The following is a 22,144-nucleotide window of genomic DNA, read 5'->3' on the forward strand; positions in this document are numbered from 1 at the left end:
GACCACCCACCGCCAACTCTTGGGCTTCTCTTTTACCAATGAATAGTGGGATTGACCGTCACATTATAATGCCCCCACGACTGAATAGGCGAGCATGTTTGGTGTGACGTGGATTCGAACCCGCGACCCTCAGATTGCAAGTCGAGTGCCCTAACCACCTGGCCATGCCGGGTCCTTGAGTGAGAATCAACAAAGTGACAACAATAAGAGGAGGATATCGACCATAAAATTTCCCCTTAGGAAGAATAAAAACTCCGGGAAAGAAACATTTTCAACAGAAAAAAAATACGACAGCGAACACTAAGAAACATTATTTACCACAAAACAGTTTGTTCAGCTTAAAAAGTTCAAAATGTAAAAAGGCTTAAAAGATATTTTTTACAAAGTAGAGCTTCAGATAAGTGTTAAAATGGCATCAGTTACACGATTTTTCTTAATATTTACGGTCTAAAAGCCTGTTAAAAAATCAAAATTTGTCTGTTTCTTTCAGATCAATTTTGTTATTGTACTGCTAGGTTATATCTGTTTGTTTGTTTTTGTTTGTTTTGTAATTAAGCACAAAGCTACACAATGGGCTATCTGTGCTCTGCCCACCACGGGTATCGAAACCCGGATTCTAGCGTTGTAAGTCCGCAGACATACCGCTGTGCCACTGGGGGGCAAGTTATATCTAAAAATCTAGTTTTAATGAGGAATATAATTTTAATTATAAACTTAAACTATACTTCAGAATCAGCTATCCAATCGTTATATTGTAATTAAATTCTTTGTAATGTTGTCACATGTTATACATTTAATAGAGCCATCTAATGCAGCCCAATCTTTATATTGGTTACTCCTATCCATGGTATCAAATTTCTCAAATTTCCAGTGAGGGGGGGATAGCAAATTAATAGCAAAACAGCATGCAAACCTTGAAACATCAGATGTTAACCTTTTATTTTAGCGGTAAAAAAATTTCACGATTTTATTTTTCTGAAATTTCACGACTTTTATTTTAACGTTTACACCTACCAGTATGACCTAATGACGAGGGAAAAAATCTAAATATTTTTATTTCGTTGAGAATGTCTGTCATGTTCAGGCTCAAAACCTTGAAACATCAGATGTTGACCCTTTATTTTAGCAGTCAAAAAATTTCACGTTTTTAATTTTATTTTCTGAAATTTAACGGCATCTATTTTAACGTTTACACCTACAAGTATGACCTAATGACGAGGAAAAAAATCTAAATATTTTTATTTCGTTGACAATGTTTATCACGTTAAAGCTCAATAATTTCTGATGAACCTTTAGTTCCTTAAGTGCTTTGTTAAAGTATGCAGACTTGAATCCACGAACAGTGCTTAGAACTTCTGCTTGAAGTTTTTACTGTATTATTCATGATATAAGAGCCTTTTTTGTATGCTGCTGTTGTAATCTCCATTTTTGAGCCATCTAAAGAGTAGCATCTTATGCTTTAGAATACATTATTTAGTGTTGAATGTGTGTATGCCTGGTATTCAAGCACTAGAAACAAAACAAGGTACCGGATTAAACATGGAATGGATTATACTGAACATACAGACCTAGTTAAAAATATTATTAAGCGCCCCATTATAAGCGTTTTTTTTTTTTGCTGAGGAGAGACAAAAATAATCACTAAAATAAAGGTCGTGTCAAGGCAAAACGGGGCTCACAATATCAGATGTCTAAAAATTCCAGAAAAAAAAAGGCATTTTAACATAAAAATATTTTATTGGAGGGATGAATTTACTCTTTTGGGATGACAGCTGAAAGTCCCGTTCTGGGCATAAAAATAATCCCACCCCATTAAATATCAACTTGACTACCTCACAAGCAATAAATGAATAAAAATTGAAACAATAAAACCAAGACTCTTAATTATTCTAATAGATTTTGATTAAATAATGTTTAATACTTTTGTTTCAATGCAGAGATGAGATTTTAGCAAGATTTTAGAAATAATATATGACAAAAATAGTTATATTTGTCTTATCCGCCTCAAAGAAAAATCATTCAAAGATACCACTAACACATAGAATAGATACAGTTTCATACTTTATATAAAGTACACTTTAGTATCTTTCATACATTCGTAAAATTTATTACTGAACAAATTTAATGCTAAACATTATATTGTCTGAGACATGTTTGAGAATGTGTTATATAACCCAATCTTTCACAGAACAGTAGACATCAAGAAACATCGGTTAATTTAATATATATGGCAGTTTTAAATTGAATATTAGATTTAATATTAACAGTTTAATAAACCACTTGAAGGGATATTAACAGTATAATAAACCACTTGAAGGGATATTAACAGTTCAATAAACCACTTAAAGGGATATTAACAGTTTAATAAATCACTTAAAGGGATATTAACAGTTTAATAAACAACTTAAAAGGATATTAACAGTTTAATAAGTTAGTTAAAGAGACATTAATAGTTTTATAAGCTACTAGCCGGAGTTTTAGTTTAAGCCTTGCGATCATGCTCTATTTAAAAATTCAATAGTTTCATCAAACATTTTGTTTGTTTTAAAAACGTAAGATGATAAAAACCCTGTAACCTATTATAGGGTTTTATCATCTTATTATTATTACTATAACGTGTAAACAATCCTTTTTTATTAATAAGCTACACCAGTGTTACCCTTGGTCTTCATGCTACCATGACTGATATATTTCTAAATTATACTCCTGTATCAGGATTTCTTGAACCTACGTGTTTTTCTGACATCGTGAAAGTAATAATAAATAATAAAATATTTTATTTGTCACTACTGTATTTTTTATGCGCTATCTTATGCGATCTTCCTGATAGCTCTGATTCTGAATCGTGGTTTAACAGTGTAGAATCTGCCTGATATTTTTAATTCAATCCCAGCTTCTGTCAGCAGTGTTTTAATAGTTCATTGTAAATCAAAAACAAAAATTACTCCTTCCCGAGAAAACTGAAATACCAATATTTTTAATGATAGTTTTTCGTGACAAATGCAAAAGTAGCAGCCATGATTCCCATGTGACCTGAAGGAGGAATTAATTAGTTATCTAAAACTCAAGAGTTTGGAAATTCAAACTGTTAACAAAGTATACGCACACTGCAAACAATCTGATATTACCTATCAATGTTGTTAGTGTTGGCGTATCGCATCAAGAGCCGCATGGCGACAAATTGATTCTCTTGATATTCATACGGTCACCACTGTGTTTTTATTATGAACACTAGATGAAGTGTTTCGTTTTAACCTTTATTCCTACAAAAACATTTTCTCAAGACACTACCAACGTAACATACTTATATATACTGTTACTTGTGTTAACCTAAAACGTGTCCTATTCCAATGCTTAAATTTCATTTTGTTTTCATTGCGGGCTTTTTTATTTGGGTATAGAACAAATATTACTTCAAAATAAATAGAAACTTCTTGACTTAGTTAATAAGTGAATATTCCCACTTCTGTTAAAAACTGAAAATTTATTTTCTCCTCAAAAACAAATGGTTCGGGAAAGTGCGCTTTATAACAAACTTGAGAACAGTTTCCATGGGAACAGATATTTTTGTTTTCTGCCAACAGGAGGTAGTTTGGGATAATGACAATTTAAGCTACCGTTGACTTTAAGTTTCTTTAGTTCTTCACATGGCCCACATATCTTAGTTGCCATAAAACACCAAACAACCAAAACAACCTACGGTACTGGCTTCCGAATAGCGATTTCTACCAGCTTTTACTTCTATTAGCACTTTCATCCATAGATACAATTTAGAAATAGTTTGTAGCACTGTTTACTATTAATTATTTTTAGCTTGTGAGGTTCTTATGCGAGCATCACAATCTCATAAGACTAAAAAAAAATGTTTATTATTTGTTAGATATAGAATGCTTATAACGAATATTAGTTTTCGTAGATAAAATGATATAAATCGTTATATAAACAAGTTCGATAATGAATTAAAACTTTATATATCCTAGTATTTACTAGTTATAAACATATGCATAGTAAAAAGTTTTGATTTTATTTTCTATAGACACTTCTCATAATGCTCATTAAATAACTCGTATCAGGCGTTGATTTATTTCATAGTTTCACGGGACCGTTTTTCAGTTACTAAGTGTCTTTGGAATAACGAAAGATGTGTAATCATTAATATTATTTATGAAGAAAATTGAGTTCCAAAGTACGCAGGATAACACAAAACAATTCCACCACCTTTATATATAAACATAATCACTTATTTATTTTATATTAATTTTGTGGACATTTAATTTAATTGTTCCATTGCAATTTTAAAGGGATTACATCTGGCCAAGATTAAAACATATTTATCATAAAAACACTGTATCAGTTAAAATATACATTGGATATGATTTACACTGAATGCTTCATTTTAAAAAGGATTTAAAGTTGTTTTTTTTTGCAAATTTGAAAATAAAATCTGAGAGAACAAATGTAAATGAATTTTGCTAAAAGGTCTTTATTGATAACACTTTTATTTAAATGTTTTAAACTTATTACAAAATGGGCCAGGTGGATAAGGCACTCGACTCGCAATCTGAGGGTCGCGGGTTCGAATACCTCTCACACCAAACATGCTCGCCCCTTTCAGCCGTGGGGGCGTTATAATGTGACGGTCAATCCCACTATTCGTTGGTAAAAGAGTAGCCCGAAAGTTGGCGGTGGGTGGTAATGACTAGCTGCCCTCCTTCTAGTCTTACACTGCTAAATTAGGGTCGGCTAGCGCAGATAGCCCTCGTGTAGCTTTGCGCGAAATTAAAAAAAACAAACAATTATTATAAAGTGAGTTCATTCGTTCAAACCGTGACCATACGTATAAGAAATATTACGAAAATCATAAAATTACTGCATATATTTTAAACAGCTAAATACCTAGCAGAAGATATTCTTACGTATGAAATATGTGGGAAAAAATATGAGATTATTTTATTTTTTTAAGCTTTGGTGAAATTATAATGAAACTGCTTATTATGGTTTCAATAAAATAGATTTCATATAAATCTTGGATTTTTAGATATAATTTTTCTAGTAAGACGTCAAGTTGGATCTAGCGACACAAGTATGCATAGACGTAAGCTATTAACATCCACCAGACTAGAAGTCTGCTTTCTAAAAAAAGCTTAGTGACTGATTTAATTTTTAGTCACGGCATTATCAACACGGAGTTTCAGACTTGGCACAGTTTTTTGCTATTGAAGCAACATCGACAACTATAGGGTCAGAGACACAAACAGCTGCCTTCCAAGACTTTTCTAGTGCTTCTTTGTGTACTTTAATAAGTATTATTGCTTTTTGTCTCGATTAAAATCCTTTGGTTAAGATTTTGCATACGTTTATATGATAAGTGATAATCTCTAAGTTCGGTGTCCGACAAGTTAAGTATTTTTCCATTTGTAGTAATACCATTTGCCAATTTAAGATCATTCTTTGGGGTTTTTAGATTTTATTATTGGGGGGAATTTTACGATGGAATATTTAGAATATTATTATTGTAAGAGAATTATGTGTCGAAGTTTTTCATTATTTAGTAAAAGTTCGCCATAATATTTCTTATCGGCGCCTCCGATGGCTCAGCAGCTAGTCTGAGGGCCTAAGACGCAGTACATTGAGTTTCGATACCCTCGGTGGGCAGAGCACAGATACCCATTGTGTATCTTTGCACTTTACAAAACAAACAATTTCTTGTAACACTAAAGTTTCTTCTGTAGATCTTAATTATGTTTTTAGACCGTTATCACCCATGACCGCTATTTTCAGCTTAGAACATGAGGTGCTTTTATACAAAGTCAATTTCAATGAGTGGGTATTCTGTCTTTTTATTGGTTCTACAAAATACTGGTTTCTAATTTGTGTACATAACAATTTTTCGTAGTTCAGTATAGGAAGTAATTAAAAGATAGGTATCGCATTTTCTTCATTTGTAAAATGCTGTAGAAAAGGAAGATACAGCGCCAAATATAATAAGCAATAATAATAAATTACCCATCATTGTCGACTATAGCTAGTACAAATCCATACAGAACAGTTCTCGATACACGTGGATTTAATTTTGAATGTTTTGTTTTTTGTTTTTGTTTTTAATTATGCACAAAGCTACACGAGGGCTATCTGTGCTCTGCCCACCACGTGTATCGAAACCCGGATTCTAGCATTGTAAGTCCGCAGACATACCGCTGTGCCACTGGGGGGCTAATTTTGAATGATCAACAGATATGTTATTCTCGAACGGCTGACGAAATCTGTGTCGAAAATCCTACTTATCGGTCGAAAGTAGCCTTTTGAAAAACAACAAAACCGGCGTTGGAGCAGATACTTAAATTACAAGAAAAAAATATACATAGTAGTGATAGAACTAAATAAACTTGTACTTTCAAATTTGCGATGAAACAGAATTAGAAATGAAACAATACTAAATTAACTTTTTGTTTGTTTCTTATTAAGATCAAAGTTATACATTGGGCTATCTGTTGTCTCCCTATCGCGGAAATCGAAACTCGAATTTTAGCGTTGTAAGCGGAGAGACTTACTTACTGAGCCACGGGGCGGAGGCAGTAAATAAGATATTCTGAAATTAATTTAAATAAAAATTCATATTAATATTAGACAACAACCAACAAATATATAACTTATTAAATCAACAAGTTCAAAGACGATTCTTCAACTATAATATGTGAATGACAAATAAAGGAGAAACTAATAACGAAACGTACTAATGTATTTATATTCTCTGCACGCCGCCCTCTCAAAATTTTCAAAACGTCTCCTAACAGCAAAAAAATAAATAAAATAAAATAAATTTAAATACCTATTTGCATTTTTATAACGAGAACGTGATAAACATATTCAAGTATTCTTACGTAATTTACAAAATGTGTTTATCGAAGGAACATGGCCCAGCATGGCCAGGTTGTTAGGGCGCTCGACTCGCAATCTGAGGGTCACGGGTTCGAATCCCCGTCACACCAAACATGCTCGAACTTTCAGCCGTGGGGGCGTTATAATGTGACGGTCAATCCCACTATTCGTTGATAAAAGAGTAGCCCAAGAGTTGGCGGTGGGTGGTGATGACTAGCTGCCTTCCCTTTAGTCTTATACTGCTAAATTAGGAACGGCTAGCGCAGATAGCCCTCGCGTAGCTTTGCGCGAACTAAGCCAAACCAATCCAAGGATCACTAAAATGTATGTCAGCAAGACAAAATTTCCCCCTTTACTTTGACTTTAAAGTATTGACATTTAATCTTTATTTCATATAGGCTAACCTATGAGGTTGTGGAACGAAGGATTCAAGGTTCGAGATGCGATGCTCTTGAACATACTCCGCACCTTCAACTGCGGACGCGTTAAAAAAGTGGCTGTCATTACCGTTATTCAGTTCAAAGTTCTTGTGGCGGCAGATGATGCTAGCTGTCTGATTTACCGCTGATTAGCACTTCAAAACTAAAGACCGGTTATACCTACATTGGTAATGCAACAGTTATTATAATCAACTCCAACAGAAAGTATCGATACTTCAGTTTTTATTTTATTATTATTATTATATATATATATATATTTTTTTTTTACAGAAGACACGAGTATTTTTATGGAAAAATTATGGCGTACAAGATTAACACAAAGGCTCTCAGTGTGGTGAAATAGATTTTGGTCTTTCTGTTGAAGAGTAGAATATCCGAAAACAATTCCGTTTTGAATCAGTTCCTATGAAAGCTGAGGTTATTCGTGACAGAGTTAGCTGAGGGTCAAAAGATGAATGTGTTGAAATAGATTTTTATGTGCTGGATCAATTTTACCAACGAACTGATAAGGAGAAAATTTATAAGGAAATGGGTAGCATTGTGTAAAGAAGAAAAAAAGAGCATATCTTTGAAATTTAAGGAAATAAGATGAAAAAAATGCCTAAAAAACAAGATGATTTGGACCTGTGTAATTAAGACAGAAGACGGAATTCAAACACTATCCTCCCAAGACGAAATCTTTATTCAATTCATGACATACAGAAAGTACATTATTGACTACATATCTTTTTGAATCGAAAAGTTAACAACTTTGGAGATCAGCCTCGGCTTCAGATTTATAAGCAAATTTCCAAAGTTTAAAGAAAAACATTCGGAAGCATTGTTAATGAAGTTTGAGGTTTCTTCATGGAAACTAGTGATACAGTTTCTAGAGAAGATAATTTTTAAAACGATAGTTTGTTATGTATTAAAACTTAAGTTTTGAGAGATGTACATCTTGGAAAGTTTGAACTTATTTTTATAGAAATGGTTTTCTCTTATTTATCGTTTGGATAAAAAAGGGGTAAAAAGTATAATGGAATAACCCTTAATTAACAGGATCAAGAATTTGTGAGGAATGTGTGCCAGCTAGTGACTTTGTTGTTAGGGTTAATTCGAATGTAAAAACAACTTAGAATACGGAATTGTATTTAGTTCGTACAAAAATAAAAACATTCTTGGTTGTGTCGAAATCTTCTTAACTAAAAAAAATATCAAAATTTAAGAACTTTATTCATATTGTCCCCTGTTGATTCAGCGGACAGTCTGCGGACTTACAACGCAAAAATCCGCGGTCCGATTCCCCAGAACGCAGATAGTTCTCGTACAGCTTTATTCATGTGGCCTGGCGGTTGGAGCACCAGAACCGCAACTTGCGGCTTGCGGCCCCAACCCAGTCACCGAATATTTTCGACCTTTCACCCGTGGAGACGTTATAATGTGACTGGCAATCACACCATTCGTTGGTAAAAGTGTATCCTAACATTTTAAAAATTATAATAAATAATTAAAAACAACGTTTTATATTTACACAATAAAAACTTTATTGAAGCCGTACGGCTTCCACTTTAAAATATCTCTGTACAAGTACATGTTTCAACGTGATCTACGTCATCCTCAGGAGTAACTTACATTGAAGTAATGCGACAAGGGGGAAAGTATAAAATAGTCTTGTAAGTTACTCCTGAGGATGACATAGATCACGTCGAAACATGTACGTGTAGAGCGATATTTTGAAGTGGAAGCCGGAAGGTCTTCAATAAAATTTTTATTGTGTAAATATAAAACGTTGTTTTTAATTATTTCTTATAATTTTAAAAAATGTAAACACAAGTGCCGGTAGTATCCTAACAGTTGGTGGTTGGTGATGTTGGCTAGCTGCCTTCATTCTAGTCTACCGCTTCCAAAGATAGTCTTCGAATAGCTTTGCCTGAAATTCAACAAACAAACTCTTTATTCATTATGATCCAAAATTTCAAAACTTGGTCAAATTTGATATGATCTAGTCCTCATCTACCCTGTTTGCTTTTGATATAAAAACCTAACTATCTAAACTTTTATCAACTGACAGATTCAAATAAACTTTGAAAACGTAATATGAAATATTGCTGTGGTTTGCGAATTTGGTTAATTTCATTTCACGTTTACTTCTCAGACGCTTTTTCATATTTAAAGTACTTCTCATAAACAACGTCATGGCGGCTCAGCGGTAAGATTGTGAGCTTATAACTCTAAAATTCCGGGTTCGATCACAATAGTGGGTGCAGCACGTATGTCCTATTATGCAGCTCATAAACAAATAAATATATTTTTTTACTAAAGTTGAATAGAGAAACTGAAACCGATTTTTATAAATCCTCTTACTTAAATAAATATATTTTAGCAGCTATCAATAAGATATGTATTAAACATTTCATTTCGTCTCAGTGAAAAAATGTATGTTTGTTAATAATTTAGCGTTATAAAAAATATCTCAAGACTTGAAGTATACTTTACACTGTCAGGGAGATAATTGTCGTCCGCAGTTTTCATTTAAGGCAAGAACCAACTTCAATTAAAGTTTTTCCATGGCTTAAAATTAGTGTGTTATTCAATTATATTTTGTAAAAATTCTGTTACATACTTTTGGGTTTATTCATCATACTTTGACAAGAATGACAGCAGTATATTCTTTAATCTTTTTAACTTATGATGAAAAAAAAAGCTACAAATTTTCCTTTATTGAAGTTGAATTCCCGTTAAAAATATCAAATTTTATACCCCTGGTCTAAAATCCATACTTGTGCAAGACCCGATTATATTTACGTAAAATAACATTTAATTAAAACGTTTGCATATTTAATATCAATAGTATTGAATATTATGCATGATAAAACATGTAAAAATTTGGAATAACGATTAAACGTATAATTAGTTTAATCGTTTCCCTGTAGATTGACCTTATTTTTTCTTGTCATAAGAAGAGCTTTTCTCCCAAAACATTTTTTTTATTTAGTAGTAAATAGCAACAGACGAATTCTTTCAGTCTGAAGATACAATCCGGTGTTTACCTTCACACAAAGGTTGGAGTTTTTATTCATTAACTTCATAGCTGCCTACTAATTAACCCTAAACGTTAATTTGTTAGTCTCGGATTGTTTTAATAATAAAAAGAGAGTTTTCTAAATTTATTATTCCAAACAGTTTACTAATTTAATGCCCCCCCAGCGGAACAGCGGTATGTCTGCAGACTTACAACGCTAGAATCCGGGTTTCGATACATGTGGTGGTTAGAGCACAGGTAGCCCATTGTGTAGCTTTGTGCTTAATTACAAACAAATAAACTGATTTAATGTGCACAGCTACTGAAAGCTATCTCACAGACTTTTATTCAAATATTTCATTTAATAGTCTGTCGGTTGCACACGGAGAGTTATTTTATCTGAACTCCTTCAAGACGAAATACTTTTTAAGTTTAGACTTTTCAAAGATTAGAAGTAATAAAAAATAAAAAAATCACTGACACGTCTGAAGTGCTTCTTATAATAATACTCACGAAGCACTTCAGTGAATTTATTCCAGAAAATCAATGTTTGGTTTTTATAATGGTAAAAAAAAGCGAAAATAATTTTAATATCTGTCACAGATTTCATACGTGATAAAGGAGCTAAAAGTCTTAGGTTATACTGAGTCTTTGTGATACTTTGTTTTCGTCTTCTTACGATGAATTCTGTGATATTACTTCAGCGTTTTTGAAAGTATAAATGCTTAAAAACTTTGTTTGTTTTTTTTTGCTTATTTATTATTACAAGTATACACTGTGCCCAACGTAGGGGTCAAAACTTGTGATTTTTATCGTTATAAACCTTCAGGTTTACCGTTGAGCCACCGATTGGGAGAGGCAAGAAACGTGGGACATTTAATGCAGTCAATTGTTTGTTTGTTTTGGAATTTCGCGCAAAGCTACACGAGGGCTATCTGCACTAGCTGTCCCTAATTTAGCAGTGTAAGACTAGAGGGAAGGCAGCTAGTCATCACCACCCACCGCCAACTCTTGGGCTACTCTTTTACCAACGAATAGTGGGATTGACTGTCACATTATAATGCCCCCACGCTGAAAAGGCGAGCATGTTTGGTGTGATGGGGATTCGAACCCGCGACCCCCAGATTGCGAGTCGAGCGCCCTAACCACCTGGCCATGCCGAGCCCTACTTCTTTGTCTAGAGCATGTTTCTTGATGACTGCATATAGTCTATTCGTTTGCTTGGTCTTTTTCAGCCTATTCCTGACATGTGTCGTATCTTCCATATTGAAGACCACTGATCAACATGCATAACTTTGGTTTTAGAAAATATTGAAAGCAAGTATGTCAAGTTTAGAAAGCATTTGACCTTTTGTGTTCATTAAAACAGTTAACACTTTCATTTAAATGTAGAACATTCTATCTGACTCAGTCTTACTAAAAGAATAGGTTCATCAAATGGCAGAAACAAATTATGAAAACAAAAGTTAAACAAGACAAGTATAATATATTATCACTATTTATGTATTTACATTATATTTAATATTGAAAGTAAATGGTTCAAACTCTACATAATCATATATTTTCTACATAAATTTATTGTTCACCATACTTTAACTAAAGCTTTTGTATATCACTGAATTTAAAAGTCGATAAGCATAGTTCTTTCACCTTACATAGTGATAGAAAACACTAAATGTGTATTCCAGATATTTGATGGAACATTTCAGTTAGAGTACAATTCTTGTTTACTTTCTATCCAATTAGACTCCACGAACTGACTTTTCCCATTTCTACAAAAATGTGTTTAATAATCTAATACAAGACTCTGTATAGATAAGCTAGTGTCAATGTAAAACCACAAACTAATTAAGATTGATGTCACACTCACTGAAACATTTAATAACAAAACTTCAAGATACACTAATACTTGCCCTGACGTTGCTCAATGGTATGTCTGTGAACTTGTAACACTGCGAACTGGGTTTCGATACTCGTAGTGGGTCGAGCACAGATTGCCCATTATGTAACCTTGTGCTTAACTGAAAAAAAACAACAATCGCTACTGTTTATGTATAAAATAGTAGATTAGCTTTCATTCAAATTATTTCCATATACTGTATGATCATTTTAACTGAGTGTGTAAGGATTTATATAGTTTATAAATGACAGAGTGCAATTCTTGTATTTCAACAGTATTTCACAATGAAGACATTTTATATACTAGAGTCAGTAAGATTAAAGTGTATCCAAACACTGGTCAAAAGTTCAGACATTGTCAGTTGGCTCAGAATACTTTTCAAAATGAAAGGTCGTTACAGTTATACTTTTAATATTTGTTATAACTACTTAGATTTAAAAACGACATCAATACGGGAAATGCTTGAGATTAACTATTAAAATGCAATGAGTTATATTTGTATGTACAGGAGTAAAAAAAAAAATAGAAAACGGAATGGGAACACCAAAAGTAAGGAAACAAGGTATGAATGGGGCATAACATTATAACATCTGGTGGTTTTAACACAGTGCAACCTCAAAATGGGTATAGCCATTGTTCCACCCATTCCTATTTCATCTGCTTTTTGTAACTTTGAAAATATATAGCTAAATTTCTCTGTTGTAAACTTTGTTTCAACAGCCAAGTACAGATACATGTATGTAATCAAATTACGTGACCATAACGAAATGCATGACATCTAATGGGGATGTTTGATGTCGAGAGTCAGACTCACAAAAGCTCGAATAACTATACTTTGCTTATAGGAAACATTATAGCTATATGACTGTCAAGGAGTGGACCAAAATGATAGTATCAAAACTGCTGATTTTTGAAATTTTATAATTTATTGATTATTCAGAAAGGATTAGTTACTGATAAAACGCAAATCAGGTCCATAATTAGATCAAAGTTCAAAGTAAAACATCAAGTAGGAATGAGCAGAATGATGGCCACACCAACTTTGTGGTTGCACCATGTTAAAAACAACCAAGTGTTGTAATGTTATTCTGCCCATTCCTACCTTGTTTCCTTACTTTTTGGTGCTTCCATCCCTACTTCTTGATGTTTTTATTTTAAAATGTCTTATAGCTTTTTTTGGTAGTAAGATTTGAGAGTGACTGGACTCTAGGCCTATCCTTCTCTTAGATTTTCTTATAGATATCTCTTGACATTTTCTGGCTTTTGCTGATATCTTTGCTATAGTATTTCTTCCATCTAGCCACGATAGCAACTTTTTCTTTGTCCGAATTAGTGGCTAAGGCTTATTTTTGCTTATTCAGCATTGCTGTTTCTAGCCTCATCTCTATTCTTGCAGTAACACTTTCTTTGCTCTGACAAAAACTTCAAGATTATCAACGTAAGATTTTCTCATTTTCTCTCATTTTGTTTCATTGAAAAAGTATGTTTTAAAAATTGCACTCTTTCAAGTACAAGCTTAGACGTCAATAGGTCACACTTGGTTTGAAAACAATGCAAAGGTAAATTATACAACTTATCATTCATATTTTCTGTCCCGAGCAATCAAGCAAAGCCATGTAAGACTTTGCTAGTGGTAGCATTTGTCATCATGTAGGAGACACAGATCTCTTGAGTCAAATGTATAGAAATGAAAACTTCACTTTCAAAGGTTAGATCATTGTTAAAACCCAGATCTAGAGAATGTACATAGTCCACGTTTTTTTATTTTTTTATGTAGGTGATACAGCTGCAGGCTAATCACATGACATTTGTGCATGATCAATCATGCACTGGCACGTGATGTAAGGGTGAGTTGTTACTTTGAAACTCACAGAGAATGCTCATGATAATAGAATATAGCAACTGGTGTATTGTTAGTTCTTTAGTAATGTTGCAAAATTGTTATTGTTATTACCAAGGTTATAAGTAAAACTAAGAAAAACACTTTTAACGAAGATAGCGTAATTGAATCATGTGCATTTAGATTTGCATAAGATGAAGGCAGGCAAGAGCTTTAATTTTCCAACAACATGAATCAGTCAGTCAGATAATGAGATTGATAAATTTGTGGTTTTGTGGAATTTTTGTTTTTACTCTTCTGACTTTCTCAAGTGCTTTGATGGCTTGTTACTCTGCAGTTGGTTTGTTTACTACTCAACAGTGTATGTAGAATTTTTATAAAGTTTTATTTACATGCTGTTTGAAGTGTTTAAAATATTAATTTCTATTGCATATATTGCACATCTGGCCCATTCTTACTATAAGTACCACCATACTAATGATGTACTTGAAAAGTAACTAATAATCAGACTGATGCAGTTCTATTACATCTAAGAAAGAATGATGAACCAACCTTCAAATGTAAGTCTGTTGTAACATATTGTGTTTTTTGACACAGCAATTTTTATTTTCAGTTATATTCATTATCTTATTAAGTAACATTGCCGTGTTTTACTAATTATATACTATATTATATCTTAGTGTATTGAAAAGAAAATATATGCAGCTGACTTTAATGGAATGGCAAAAAAGAACAAATCCAGTAGTCAAGAAGAACCACTAAAACAGAAAAAACGACAGTTAGGTTCCTCTGCTATTATACAACGTGAAGAACCACGTGATTCATATCATGCCTATCCTACTGGGAGTGACTGTTACATCAATTTATCGACTTATAATGCCAAAGAAACACAGATATTAATTTATAAGGAAGGAAATACGTGTTACGATATACTTGCATTTATAGGTTGATTCATCATTCGTTCTTCCATGTAGTAGAGCTGCATCTGTCTGATTATTAATGAGGAAAGAGACAGGTATTTATATTTGAACTGTGACCCAGATTTGGCTTTACTTTAGACTGTTTGTTTGATATTAGAATTTAGGATATGTCTGAACTAGTAAACAAGATTGTCAACACTACTCTGAAACAACTAACTCTGTTATCATTCGAGTACATACATATATAATTCATTGTTTTATATAATGTTTTCAAATATAAAAGACTGTTTAGTGTAGATTGTGTTAATTAATCAACCTTGTGAGTTAATATTTCATGATCATTTAGTTTTATTCATAACAAGAGAGTTAAAAGCAGACGATTATTGGAAGTTGTGTATGTAAATTATTGATGTTGAGGCTACAGAGATTTCTAGTATGCCTCAGTGACAGATATAAAAAAGCAGCAACCAGTTGGGAGACCAGGGAGAGGGAAGAAAGCCAAAGTAAAGCCAAGTGAAAGAGTTTTGGTCTGAGAAAGGTTAAAAACTTAAAGTTAGCTGTCGTATGAGTGAATAACCTAATGGTTGATAGATGAAAGTGAGATTAACAGTTTTCTGACATTTTAGGAGAATAATTTGTCACGTCATAGGGTGTTATAAAGCAATTGAACCTGCCTCTGTGGACTTTGACCAAAAAAAAAGGTAGATGATTATTTGGAAGTAGGCCTATATGCGAAGAGCACACGTTTACTGTAAGTATGCTTAAATACGAAGAAGCAGACGAGTATCGAAAGTTAAAGATACAACTGAAGTAACTCAATAACAGCACAAGTGAATTATATGCTGATACTGTTATGATAAAAAAGAGAGAGAAGAAAAGGAATAAGTGAATTATTCACTGATAGTGCTTAAGATAAAAATAGAGAAAAATAATTTGTCTTGTCAACTGAATTCTAAAGTAATTGAATTGGCCTAAGTGGACTTTTGATAAGAAAAAGAGAACTGTATAGTATTTACGATACAACTATCATATACAAAATGTAAAGAATTTTTGTATATATGTTTAACTTGTTTTGAACATATTGTTTGAAAAAACAAGTGGAGTGTGTACTGTTCGTTTATTTTTTTGAATTTATCACCAACAAGTCACAGACATCTACTGTAAAAGAATCCTTAGCCCAACACACCTATATACTAACTTAATGTATACTACTTAAAAGTAAGTTCCTAACAAATGTATTCATAAATCTCATACATTTCACATGTTGTTGTAGTTTATGTCTAAGTATATATTATATGTATTAAAATTAGAATTGAATCGACCTTTCAATTTGATAAATACTTTAAGCTGACTGACACAGTCTGAACTTTTGACTGAAGAGATTATATAAAATGCTTTTGTTGTAAAATACTGTTAGAATACAAGAATTGCACTTTATATACTGAGTTGAAATGAACAAATAGTAACATGAACATAATTTGTATGAAAGGTAATCCACTATTTTATAAACTAGGACGTTTACATAAAGCGTAGTGTATCTTACAGTTTTGTTAATAAATGTTTCAGTGAGTGTAACATCAGTCTTAATTAGAGTTTGTGACTTGACTTATATATATATATTGACGATAGTTTATCAACACAGAGACTTCTATTGAATTGTTAAACACATTTTTGTAGAAATGGGAATAGTCAGATCGTGGAGTCTAATTGGATCGAAAGTATACAAGAATTATACTTTAACTAAAATATCCCATCAAATATCTGGAATACACATTTAGTGTTTTGTATCACTATGTAAGGTGAAAGAACTATGTTTATCGACATTTGAATTCAGTGACATACAAAAGCTTTAATTAAAGTATGGTGAACATTAAATTTATGTAGAGTTTGAAACCTTTTCTTTCAATATTAAATATAATGTAAATATATAAATAGTGACAATATATTATAATTGTCTTGTTTAACTTTTGTTTCACAATTTGTTTCTGCCATTTGATGACCCCATTCTTTTAGTAAGACTGTGAGTCAGATTGAGTTTTCTACATTCAAACAAAAGTGATATCTGTTTAGGAAAAAAGAGATGTTAAAAACCTACTAAACATGATATTATGTCCTGTATATTGTTACATCTCTGGTGGTTTGTTAATTTCCAGTATAAATTCTTCCCGAAGAACTTCAGCGATACAAGTCCTTTCTTAAATAAAACTAGTTTATTCTTTGTCAATACAACTTTACAATACACTTAATTTCCACAGTCACTTTAACTTAGACACATGCTATAATTCACAACGATTCACGCACTTTACTTACGGTCACTACCGCTCACTTGACTTGATTATCTGTCTCTGTATCTCCCTATCTGCAATTCATATCTCCGCTTTATTTGCCGGGGTTATATACAAAAATAGACGGTGTCTGGCAAACACTAGAGTTTCCAGGAACAGTCATGATCCTTCTAGAAACTCATGACGTGTTATCAACATCACGTGACTTCCGCTGTCGTAACAATATTTTCTAAAATCAAAATTATTCAAGTTGGTCAGTGGTCTTCAATATCAAAAGCGTGACTCATGTCAGGAATAGGGTGAAAGCGACCATGCAAAAATATACACTGTATGCAGTCAGCAAGAAAGAAGTTCTAGACAAAGAGGTAACAATAGAATATGTTATTTACATAGATCCTTTAAACTTTAGTGACTTATGAAACGAAACATGAAAATATTTGTCATTTTCAGGACAATTTATAGAAATGAAAAAATCAGGAAATGCAAAACACATGATTAGATATAGAAGTGAAGAGTAATGGATTAGTGAAGTATTTTATAAATGTATAATAGATCGAATAATGTATATTATGTGTGCATAATATGGTATGATAGTTGTCTCATTAAATCTACACATTGATGACATGTTACATGCAATATGCCTAGTAAGATAATTCTTCTATAGATCTTCTAATGTAACACCATCCAACTACATAAACACTATCAGCCTTTGTAAAACGTAGGTAATTTAATATACATATATAAATATATGTTGAAATCTGTATGCAGTCATCCACCTTTCTAAAACACAAAATATGTCTAGTAAGATCATACATGTATAGAACCTAAGTAGCATTATCCGCCTATAGAAACACCATTCACCTTTATAAAATGTATGTAAGAAAATGCTGATATCATTAAAATAGGAGATTATTTTACTTATATCAGTATGTGAAATGAGATAGTAACACTATGCAGTTTTAGAAATAGCAAAAGTATGATTAAATATAGATGCAAAAACTTTAGAACAAATGAATTAGTGGTGTGTTTTATGCATAAAGTGACAGTTAATTGTAAATGTATGTAAAATAAATTATTGACTGCAATATTTTCCTTGTTCAAATAATGCATGATAAAAATTGACATGTGTAACAGCGTTGTAATACTTGTTTTGTTAAAATAATGGCTTTACTTGTAATATATTGTTGCGTCATCGAGATCACGTGACTATTCTACGTCCTCTACTTTCTAGAACTATCCTGTACTTTAGCGAATGCTCTAGCATTTACTAGATATAGGGTAGTCCGGTATATAAAAGAGGGTGACAACGTGACGGTAAAATAATGAATAATGTGTGTGTAGACAGTGAGTAATTGATCTGCAGTGAGAAAGTATTGTTGAAGTAGAGCTCGTGAGACGTGAACTATAGTTTGTTATAGCGCGACTGTTGAAGTTGAGTGTATCGTAAAGTTGTATTCGGAAAGAATAAACCAGTTTTATTAAGTAAGGACTTGTGTTGCTAAAGTTTCGTCAGATCGAAGTTACCGAAAATCAATAAACAAACGGAGATGTAACAATATTTAAATATAGACATTGATGACATTTTGAGGCACTCTATGATGACATCGTCATGGCAGCTTAGCAATGCGCCCTCTGGTGACACTTTGTGTAGCTATGACTTCATCTTCTCTGCTGTCTAAGACATCATCTTTTCCCTTCCTCCACCCCTGTTGCGTGTTAATCTCGTTAACTACTAACATATACACAAAAAATATTTGAATATCATCACCATGGTATTGAATTGACATACCTTAAGTTTCCTCCAATTATCCTGAGATAGTTGTTCTTTTGGTAAACATTGGTGCTAATTTTGTTAAAGTACTTTGTGAGGGTAATACACTCATTATTTTAGGTTTAACTTTCGGTAGCCGTTTTCGTTTTACATTAATTTTTCTACGAAATGTTATTGATTTTGTCTTTTCAGAGTTGAGTGCTACATGCCATGAAATGAAGTGACTTAAAAAAGAGGTCACGCGACATCCACGTGTTGGAATGCATATGTAGATATTAACTTCAGAAAAGTAATGTCATTCATAAAACGAATGTATACTAGAGGGCTAAGAATTGTCTTGAGGGAACATTTTTTGTAGCTTAAATGATTTTGATATTTCATGTTCCCGGTGTTGAATGATATATGTACTGAAACTGTCACTTACACATCCATTGCTACGGAGTACTTGTGTTGTACAGACGTATTGTCAACCAAACATTCGAAGGATGTGAGACTATGTAAGTTTTATTTAACTAAAATACAAAGTTAAGACACTTAACAAGCAATTTTACTTTCTATATCAAATTTGATTAAACTTTCAGACTTAGCGAGACTACCTCCTGACTATACACCTTGCTCTCACCTTTCTTCACTTCTTTCCGCCCCCAGTGGCACAGCGGCATGTCTGCGGACTTACAACGTGGTGGGCAAAGCACAGATAGCCCTTGTGTAGCTTTGTGCATAATTAAAAACAAACAAACAAATACTTCTTTCCATAACTTTTCTCGATTACCCCAAATTCCTGTCATTCCCAACCCTCCAAACACCACGATCTCTCGTGTTTTCAAGAGGTTTGTAGTATCTTTTTATCGTTTCATTGGTGTTACCATAAGGTTCAGTCAGTAATGTGCTTTGTTTTACACCCATAAGAGAATTTTCATAATATCATTGTTTATTTAATTAATCTGCAAATAAAATAATGTGACAGAAATTAACAGTTATTGTTATAAGTTCTAAAAGTTACTATCTGAAAGTAAGTACCTTTTCCCATTATAAAGTTTCGTTTTCTGTGGAGTGTTAGTTCTGTAAACATCGTTAGAGGACAAACTGGTTATAACCCTCACTTACAGAAGTTAGAAAGATGAACATGTTTTTAATATTGTGATGAACTTTTTTTATTCTGTTATAGAGGGTACACTCACATATATATGTTTCACCTTAACTTATAGCTTCAACCAGGTGTGCGATATGTGATTTCTGTATTTGGTGAGAATATCTTGGGTGTCACGAGCGATACCTACTATCATACTGTGGTCCGAAAGGATTTTCAACAACTGGCTGTTTCAGTAGCAGGTTTGGTGGAAGTTGATCCTGTTCAGAATAATATATACATAGCAGAAGTAGATCCATGTCACGAGCATATATTTCCTATTTCGGTAAGTTATATTGCATGTTTTCCTAAATATATAGATAATATTTTAATACCTTTGATAGATAAGTATTATATACCTTCAGAAGAAGTCCTATTTAGGGAACTGTGTACGAGTTTTGACTGCATTTTTATGTAATAAAGTTATCATTTGAATATAATTGAGTAGACTTGCTTAATGCAATGTTTTAAAGATCTATCGTAATACAGACATAGTTTATATGTTTAGCCAGTAGCGATTTTGGTAATCACTTCTTTTCTAAAAGACATTGCATCAATCGATAAATGTTGCTATACATCACAGACAAAGGAATTATGGAGTCATACAATTGACTATTTACAATTGGAAGATTATTTATAAAACCATAAAGCTACAAGAATATCATAGTTTTAATACATATATATTTAATATGTACAACAAATTACATGAATAAAACCATTCTACCTATCAGAGAAAGAGATTTTTGAATAATGTCTTATTTATTTTTGCTGCCCATTCATTAAAAGGTACTGATACACCATTCAAGTCACATTCTGCTAAAAAATACTGAGTATTAATATTATAATTTAATACTAACAAAATTGCAACAATGATTTGTACATTTCATCCAATCCACTTTTTTGTTGAAAATAATCTTTTCAAAACGTACTCTTATAGTCAAGTTTTCATCATTACCCATTCATATTTGTTTTCATGTTGAACATGTTTGGTGTTCAGTATAAATACTGTATTTATAGATTATTGTATATTGAAATACTCAACCTTGACAGGAGAATGAAAATTTTATAAATAGAAATAGTATTTGTTTTTGCAAAAATTGTTTTTCATCATTACCAATGACAATATGGTTTAAAATTTTACATGATATATGTTTTTTTTGTACTTTAATAGCAGTATTTATTATTTAGAATTGAATAGTTAAAATACACAAACTACTTTATCATATGTATGTTTAAAGTCATATATACATATTTTTAATCTTAATATTATTCAACAATGCATGTGGGAGTGTGTTTTATTTTTATTGCAAAGCCACATCAGCTATCTACTGTGTCCACCAAGTGGAATTGAATCTTGATGTTAGCATTGTAAATCTATAGACCTACTGCCTTCCCACCAGGAGACTTTTCAACAGTGACAAATAAATAAAAGTATTGAAAATTTGCTCTCATTAAACAGTAGTATACCAAGACATTCTCAAGGAATTTGATGTATTAACATTTATACGTACATCCAGTATGATTATTCAATCAATGAATATGAATTGTGCAAAGAAATACAAAATAAATCTTCATATATATTAAGACAAAATTGTTTATTCATGTATATTACTAATTTAAAAATACAATAACTAGATTAATTACAGCATTGGCAGTTTGATGACTTCCATTATCTCTCAAATAAGAGTTTCCAAACATTCTTAATTCAATGATTTCTTGTCTTCTTATCAGTACTTTTGTAGTTAGAACAATACAAGGCAGTTTTGTGAGACTGCTTCACTTTTCATGCAATATGTAGTTAGAACAATACAAGACAATTTTTTCAGACTGCTTCACTTTTCATGCAATATGTAGTTAGAACAATACAAGGGAGTTTTGGGGACTGCTTCACTTTTCATGCAATATGTAGTTAGAACAATACAAGGCAGTTTTGTGAGACTGTCTTCTACTTTCTATGACAATATTTAGTTAGAACAATA

General features: G+C 32.3%; 1 protein-coding gene across 1 annotated transcript in view; it reads left to right on the forward strand.

Annotated features, from left to right (window-relative positions):
* LOC111089085 overlaps positions 1 to 22,144 on the forward strand; it is a 67,230-nt gene that overhangs the window by 38,028 nt on the left and 7,058 nt on the right. The window contains exon 9 of the mRNA XM_022400865.1: positions 20,245 to 20,451. Coding sequence (XP_022256573.1) covers positions 20,245 to 20,451 — 207 coding nt within the window. The remainder of the gene's footprint in view (positions 1 to 20,244; positions 20,452 to 22,144) is intronic.

Source organism: Limulus polyphemus, unplaced genomic scaffold (genome assembly GCF_000517525.1).
Source record: "Limulus polyphemus unplaced genomic scaffold, Limulus_polyphemus-2.1.2 Scaffold5203, whole genome shotgun sequence".
Taxonomy (NCBI): Eukaryota; Metazoa; Arthropoda; class Merostomata; order Xiphosura; family Limulidae; genus Limulus; species Limulus polyphemus.